At 42.4% G+C, this 7,991-nt stretch overlaps 1 protein-coding gene across 6 annotated transcripts in view; it reads left to right on the forward strand.

Moving 5' to 3' along the window:
* The window catches only part of LOC118357843 (homeobox protein cut-like 2), a 125,350-nt gene extending 118,616 nt beyond the window's left edge, over window positions 1-6,734 (forward strand). For 4 of the 6 annotated variants that reach the window (XM_052478659.1, XM_052478661.1, XM_052478663.1 and 1 more), the window contains exons 20-22: window positions 55-243; window positions 886-1,162; window positions 1,274-6,734. In XM_052478659.1, the coding sequence (XP_052334619.1) occupies window positions 55-243; window positions 886-1,162; window positions 1,274-2,105 (1,298 nt within the window). In that variant the 3' untranslated portion in view covers window positions 2,106-6,734. The remainder of the gene's footprint in view (window positions 1-54; window positions 244-885; window positions 1,163-1,273) is intronic. The other 2 variants (XM_052478660.1, XM_052478665.1) reach the window with 1 other exon arrangement.
* Window positions 6,735-7,991: the final 1,257 nt, after the last annotated feature.

Consider the following 7,991-nt stretch of genomic DNA (forward strand, 5'->3'; position numbering starts at 1 on the left):
GTGGAGAAAAAAGGTGCCTAGCCCTAAGATTAAACCTTTGTTTGTGTGCTCTAGGCCAGCGGCTGTTTGGGGAGAGTATACTGGGCCTCACCCAGGGCTCAGTGTCAGACCTGCTCTCCAGGCCCAAGCCCTGGCACAAACTCAGCCTCAAAGGCAGGGAGCCTTTCGTCCGCATGCAACTGTGGCTCAACGACCCACACAACGTGGACAAGCTGAGGGACATGAAGAAGATGGAGAAGAAAGGTTGGTCTATTTACGGCATGTTATCTGCAAATGATGCTCTATTATCAGGGTTTGCATGTTAGCAGTATGTGTATTTGAATTTAGCCAATCATACAGTAGAGCACTGTGTGGATGTACCAATAGATGTACAGTGCATTCGGAAAGTATTCAGACCCCTTCCCTCTTTCCATATTTAGTTACCTTACAGCCTTATTCTAAATATTTTTTCCCCTCATTAATCTACACAAATATATCACATCATGACAAAGAGAAAACAGGTCTTTAGAAATTTTTGCAAATGTATAAAAATTGAAAACAGAAATACCTTATTTACATAAGTATTCAGACCCTTTGCTATGAGACTCGAAATTCAGCTCAGGTGCATCCTGTTTCCATTTACCAGCCTTGAGTTGTTTCTACAACTTGATTGGAGTCCACCTGTGGTAAATTCAATTGATTGGGCATGATTTGGAAAGGCACACACCTGTCTATATAAGGTCCCATAGTTCACAGTGCATGTCAGAGCAAAAACCAAGCCATGAGGTCAAAGGAATTGTCCGTAGAGCGCCGAGGCAGAATTGTGTTGAGGCACAGATCTGGGGAAGGGTACCAAAACATTTATGCAGCATTGAAACTCTCTTTCTCTCTGTGTTGTCCTCTCAGCCTACCTGAAGAGGCGGTATGGGCTGCTGAGTACCGGCTCAGACAGTGACTCTCCCAGTGCCCGCTCTGAGTGTGTGAGCCCAGCTCTGGCCTCAATAGACCTGTGTCCCTACAGTCAGGTGAAGAAGCCCAGGGTGGTGCTGGGGGCTGAGGAGAAGGAGGCTCTGAGGAAGGCCTACCTCCTGGAGCCATACCCCTCCCAGCACACCATTGAGATGCTGGCCTGCCAGCTCAACCTCAAAACCAATACCGTCATCAACTGGTTCCACAACTACAGGTCAGACATGGCATCAGATCCCTACCCCTAGAGGGACTAGAATAATTACATTGAATAAATAAGGTACACGACTCCATTAAACTGTTAGTTTGATTGTTGTGTTTTTCTAAGCAGGTCCAGGATGCGACGGGAGGTCCTCATGGAGGGTCTCCAGGACAACGACACAGACACAGAACACCACAGCTACTCTCCCTCGGCCATACAGAGCCCCATCTCAGATGGAGATGAGAGGAGGCTGCTGCACCCCGCTGGATGCACCCCCCACCCCATCCGCCCCCTCAGCGCCAACACACCACTGCCTCATGTCAAACAGGAGGCCAGTGAGCGGGAGGACGAGGGAGAGGAGGAGGAGAGGAACGGCTACATCAAACAGCCTAAGATCCAGTGTTTCTCTATGGGTGTCCAGTTCCCTCAGTTGAAAACGGAGCATGAGGACCTGATGGGTGGCTGCCGAGAGCTCCACCTGGCTCCACACTATCCTCAGAGCATAAGGCAGGAAGAGGGTATGAGCAGCCAGGCTCAGGGGCTCTTCCAGGAGGCGCTCTCCCTCGATGGTCCCCAGAGAACCAGCCATTCCAGGCACGAGGTTGACGACTCCAGCAAGTCTCCCGTGGACCCGGTCAGATTCAAGGCCTCGTCTGAGCCCTCCCGCAGCAGCCTGGAGGTCTCTCTCAACTCCCCCTCCGCTGCCTCCTCGCCCGGCCTCATGATGTCCGTCTCCCCTGTCTCATCTTCCTCTGCACCCATCTCCCCATCCCTGCCCAACCCACCCACGACAAGCACCAACCACAGCCTGGACCCTAACCCCATGCCTCCCATCCAGAGCCCCAAGCCCAACAGGAGCGTTCAGAGACGTACCGAGAAAATTGCCAACCTCAACAACATCATCCACAGGCTGGAGAGAGCGGCTAACCGAGAGGAGACCCTGGAGTGGGAGTTTTAGGCCCCTCCCTTCCTCCACATTTCCTCAGTCCTGCTGATTCACACCAGACATGGGAGACTCTCAAAGAGAAGCTTCAGGAACACATGAAGTGGAGCCTGGCTCCTGAAGGCCTGTCCTCCCTGTCCTCCCATACTGAATAAATACCCTGTAGGACACCAGGGGAAACCAGAGCTAAACTTACAGACAAATTCCCTTAGAGGGCTTTTAGAAAATAAAAAATATTTATAAATGTGTTTTAGTTTTTTTGATAATGGATACTACTTTGAAATATATGTAACAGCACTAGCTGTTGTTTTACCTAATGGACTCTGACGTGAAGACTTTTGCAGCTATGGTGTCATGAAATGTACACTGAAGTTGTGTAGATTGCCACTGGGTGAGATTAAAAAAGACTCTGTCTTAAGCCATCAAAAGCACTATAATTATATAAAAAGAGACAATGACCAAATTTGCTAATTTTTTAATAGCAATTTTTCCGATTTTGTCTGTAAAACGGGACAGTTTAAGTCAAGTAACGTGAAATTGTACTACTGACTAAGGGATAGTCCTTTAAGACTCTAAATATTCAACATCTCCTATGTACTTAGTTTCTTGGTGATATGTTTTGAAACATAAAGTGTGGTTGTACATGTTGTAGAATTGTCTGCAATAGCCTTCTGAACCAGATGTATCATGGTATTCAACTGACCCTGTTATCTTCTATAGTTAGTCACCTGTGATATACTGGAGCAAACATTTGTGAAAAGAAATCTGAAAAATAAGAAAAAAAGGAAATGTAAATTCTAATGAGTAGAATCTTTTTTTGTCGTTATATAATCCTGGAGGTTTACAGTTTTGAACCCTTGTGCACTTGTCAGTAAGTGAAACTCACTACACATGAGCACAGTTTACATGATTTATTTCAGACTTACCTCTATGATCCTTTAACCTCTATGATCCTCCGACCGTTTGAATAAATTGATTAAGATATGTTTGAATTATGTCTCAGACAGCAATGGAACCTGAGAATCTATTAGTGAGGAGTCACAGGCAAATATTGACATTATTTAATACCACATTGAGAACGCCTGCTCTTGGATAACAAAAGACTTCATCCTCCTTTTCTCGCTTGATCCATTGTCCTTCTGTCCTCTCACGGGCTCTCATGCTGTTCCTCCTGCAGTCGTGTTTATTGTGCCCTTCCAGAGAGGTAACGCATTACTCCCTCAGTTGAAATACACTACATAACCAAAAGTATGTGGACACCTGCTCATAGAACATCTCTTTCCAAAATCATGTGCATTAATATGGAGTTGGTCCCCCTTTGCTGCTATAACAGCATCCACTCTTCTGGGAAGGCTTTTCACTAGATGTTGGAACATTGCTGCGGGGACTTGCTTCCCATTCAGCTAAAAGAGCATGAGGTCGGGCACTGATGTTGGGCGATTAGGCCTGGCTCGCAGTCAGCGTTCCAATTTATCCCAAAGGTGTTCAATGAGGTGGAGGTCAGAGCTCTGTGCAGGCCAGTCAAGTTCTTCCACACCAATCTCGACAAACCATTTCTGTATGGACCTCGCTCTATGCACAGGGGCATTGTCATGCTGAAACAGGAAAGGGCCTTCCCCAAACTGTTGCCACAAAGTTGGAAGCACACAATTGTCTAGAATGTCGTTGTATGCTGTAGCGTTAAGATTTCCGGGCCTAGCCAGAACTATGAAAACAGCCCCAGACCATTATTCCTCCTCCACCAAACTTTACAGTGGGCACTATGCATTCGGGTATGTAGCATTCTCCTGGCATCCGCCAAACCTAGATTCGTCCGTCGGACTGCCAGATGGTGAAGTGTGGTTCATCACTCCAGAGAATGTGTTTCCACTGCTCCAGAGTCCAATGGTGGCAAGCTTTTGAACTCTCCAGCCAACACTTGGCATTGCAAATGGTGATCTTAGGCTTGTGTGCGGTTGCTCGGCCATGGAAACCCATTACATGAAGCTCCCGACGAACAGTTCTTGTGCTGATATTGCTTCCAGAGGCAGTTTGGAACTCGGAAGTGAGTGTTGCAACCCGAAGACAGACAATTTTAACATGCTTCAGCACTCGCCGGTCCTGTTCTGTGAGCTTGTGTGACCTACCACTTCGCAGCGTTGTTGCTCCTAGACGTTTCCACTTCACAATAACAGCACTTACAGTTGACCGAGGCAGCTCTAGCGGGGCAGAAATTTGACAAACTGACCTGTTGGAAAGGTGGTATCCTATAACAGGTCCACATTGAAAGTCACTGAGTTCTTCAGTAAAGCCATTCTACTGCCAATGTGTGTCTATGGAGATTGCATGGTGGTGTGCTCAATTTTATATGCCTGTCATCAATGGGTGTGGCTAAAATAGCCAAATCCACTAATTTGAAGGGGAATCCACATACTTTTGTAAATATACTGTATTGTATCTGTGCACTTGTGAGTGCAAGGGAAATTGACTGTTAGATAAATGAGTGCCCGAGAATGTAATGTTTACTTTAGCTCTGGTTTAGGCTTACTGTGTGCTACACCTAGCGTTTAGTTCAGTGGGCTAACACAGTCTTGAGTCATTCAAACATCTCTGGTTTGATTCCTTTATGATAACATACTGTAGAAAGACACAATACCCTATAGAGCACCAACAAGTTTCTCTCTTGTTCTACCTCTATCTGACTGGAATAAGAATCTGTAAGCATGGGTTATTATTTATTATTATGGATACAAGTCCTGATGGAAAGAACATGATACAATATGACCTCATCAAAATTCTACTACGTTGAATTCGGTTTGAAAGTACATTCTATGACACAAAATCAAAATCAATTATTTCATATTATGCTTGCTGCTGGCCACTACTGTATTGTGTCTGTAATATGAGTTTTGTCATGCTTGCAGTTTGCTAATATCTTCTATATTTTGCTTCTGTTTGGTACTCTGAACGATTTTAATAGATATTCAATACCTTGTGTATGAACTACTTACAGCACTTAGATATTAATAATTGTGAGGACTCATGAAAAGTTCCAATATCGAAATGATCCTAACTTTTAGTGTCCACAAGTCTTTGCCTTTACTGTATTGTTCAATTTGGTAGTAAACACTTGCACATGTCTTACTAGTTCAGAGGATTTGGATTGTATGTATAGATATATAAATATTACACATTTACTGAAAATGATATCATATGTTCTTGAACAAAATGTGCTGACTATATTGAAATGGAGTGTATAGATCTATTAACCAATCCCATATGAGCCAGTTCTGGTCTGGCAAGCTTGCCCATGATTTCGACCTTCTCTCAGGGTAGTCTTGCTTCTTAAAGCTTTACTGAACCAGTCACTCTCATCACTGGTCAATACAATAATGAATTAATATAATATCAGAAGTAAACAGAAGACAGGACGGTTCTTCTGCCATATGTTATATGGGATTATGGAAGTTTTAACTATGGGAATGCACATGGAAAACTAGTGGTTGGTTTTTGAGAACAATGGCAGACTATTTTGTAATCCGTTGGTGACAATGTTCAGAAGTAGGTCATTTAATCGAATGGTTTTTGTGAAGCAAACGGGGAGAGGAATAATTATAATATTGCTGACACCCTGACAGAATTGACTCTTCCATACTTGCTGAGCAGATAAAGTATATGTGCTTGACATTATATACCTCTAAGGATGAAATAGGGGAATTTGGAAATCCCATATTAAACTATGACGAACTTTCCTTTGTTTTAACACCTAATTTTCTGTCTCAGTGATACTGTATATGGGAGTACTTAGAAGTAACTTTTCTTGTCCGAGATATCATTGTCTTACAGAGAAAAATGTACTACACTGAACAAAAATATAAACACAACATGTAAAGTGTTGGTCCCATGTTTCATGAGCTGAAATAAAAGATCACAGAAATGTTCCATACGCACAAAAAGCTTATTTCTCTCAAACGTTGTGCACAAATCATTTGTACATCCCTATTAGTGAGCATCTCTCCTTTACCAAGATAATCCATCCACCTGACAGGTGTGGCATATCAAGAAAAACTGATTAAACAGCATGATCATTACACAGGTGCACCTTGTGCTGGGGACAATTAAAGTTCACTCTAAAATGTGCGGTTTTGTCACACAACACAATGCCATAGATGTCTCAAGTTTTGAGGGAGCTTTCAATTGACATGCTGACTGCAGGAATGCCCACCATAAGCCGCATCCAACATCGTTTTAGAGAATTTGTCAGCACGTCCAACCGGCCTTACAACCGCAGACCACGTGTATGGCGTCATGTGGACGAGCGGTTTGCTGATGTCAACGTTGTGAACAGAGTGCCCCATGGTGGCGGTGGGGTTATGGTATGACCAGGCATAAGCTACAGACAATGAACACAATGACATTTATTGATGGCAATTTTGATGCACATATATACCGTGATGAGATCCTGAGGCCCATTTCTTTTAAGGTATCTGTGACCAACAAATGCATATCTGTATTCCCAGTCAAGTGAAATCCATAGATTAGGGCCTAATGAATTTATTTAAATTGACTGATTTCCTCATATGAACTGTAACTCAGTAAAATACTTGAAATTGTTGCATGTTGCGTTTATATTTCTGTCCAGTATAATAAATGGATGAAAATTAATGGATTTACACTGATCCTTATGGATACATACCTCTTCACGTAAACCTCATTTCATTGTTTGAATTTTGCATGCAATTTTATATTGGTCACTTGGAAAGGGATTATACTTTGTTTTGTATTATTGTTCTGGCACATTGACATTGACTCGGCACTTCTCCCTTTTTACACTGGTGAATTCCATGCATGTTGCAATTGGCAGTTTTGGTGACAGACAATGTGGAAGTGTAAAACTTTACCCATTACCCACTGGTTAAATGTTGTAGAGAGTGTGTGAAATTATATTCAACTGACTGAGTTGACTCTTTGTAGTATTCATGAGACAGGTTTAATATGTGAATAAGTTGGGGAATTCTACCCCAAATCCATAAGTAAAAAGCAGACATTTAGAAATGAGGTTTTGTTAAGCATCATGATTATTCTGGCCTTTGTAATAGATTGCGATTTGTTTGACACAGTGCTTTGTTTAAACTGGTAAGGGGAAATGCAAAGCTTTGCATCTTTTTTAAATTGACCTCCGTCACTAAAAGGTGTAAAGTGCTAGAATAGTTGGGTCAGCAAGAATATGATTATATTAATGATTTACCGTCTATGAGATTTGGTTTTGTTCATAAAGGGATTTCAAATGTTGTTTAACAATATGTGCTCTGATGTTCCAGAAGTGAGCTAACAAGAGTAGACCTCTTAAATATCTTAGCCTCTGGCCCCACCTCTCTAGTCAAAAGAAATGGCATAACCTGTTTAAACAGATCATCTCATGTTTCAAGGCATTGGAACCTGTTAAAGAGTATATACAAATATGCGAAGTGTCTTTCATTCACATATGCATCAAGCCATCATCCAATACATTATTGTATAAGATCCTATGTGTGTTGTGTTTTTTGTTACCACTATAAGGCTTCACAGATTGGTCGTCTCCATTTTGTAAACACACACACCTGATAAGCTAGCTAACATTGCAAATAATAAAGTAATTAGCTTCTTTAACATTGACAATGCGGTCAAACTAGCTACAGTATCTATATTAATAAGGTTGTAATAGTCAAACTCATTTGTTGTCATTTTTGGTTGAAAAGGTAAAAGGTCAGTGGTGAAACGGCAAATCGAGTAAGAACATTTTCTCAGAGTGTCCAACTTGTAAATCCGATTTGCAGGATCGTTCTGGTGAAATTTCCCACTGGGAACATAGGAGCTTTCGATAACTCCGATAGCACGTGAACGCTGCAATAAGACAAGGAAAATGGGTTGTGGCTGTTTTTC

The sequence above is a fragment of the Oncorhynchus keta genome, chromosome 25, assembly GCF_023373465.1.
Source record: "Oncorhynchus keta strain PuntledgeMale-10-30-2019 chromosome 25, Oket_V2, whole genome shotgun sequence".
NCBI lineage: Eukaryota > Metazoa > Chordata > Actinopteri > Salmoniformes > Salmonidae > Oncorhynchus > Oncorhynchus keta.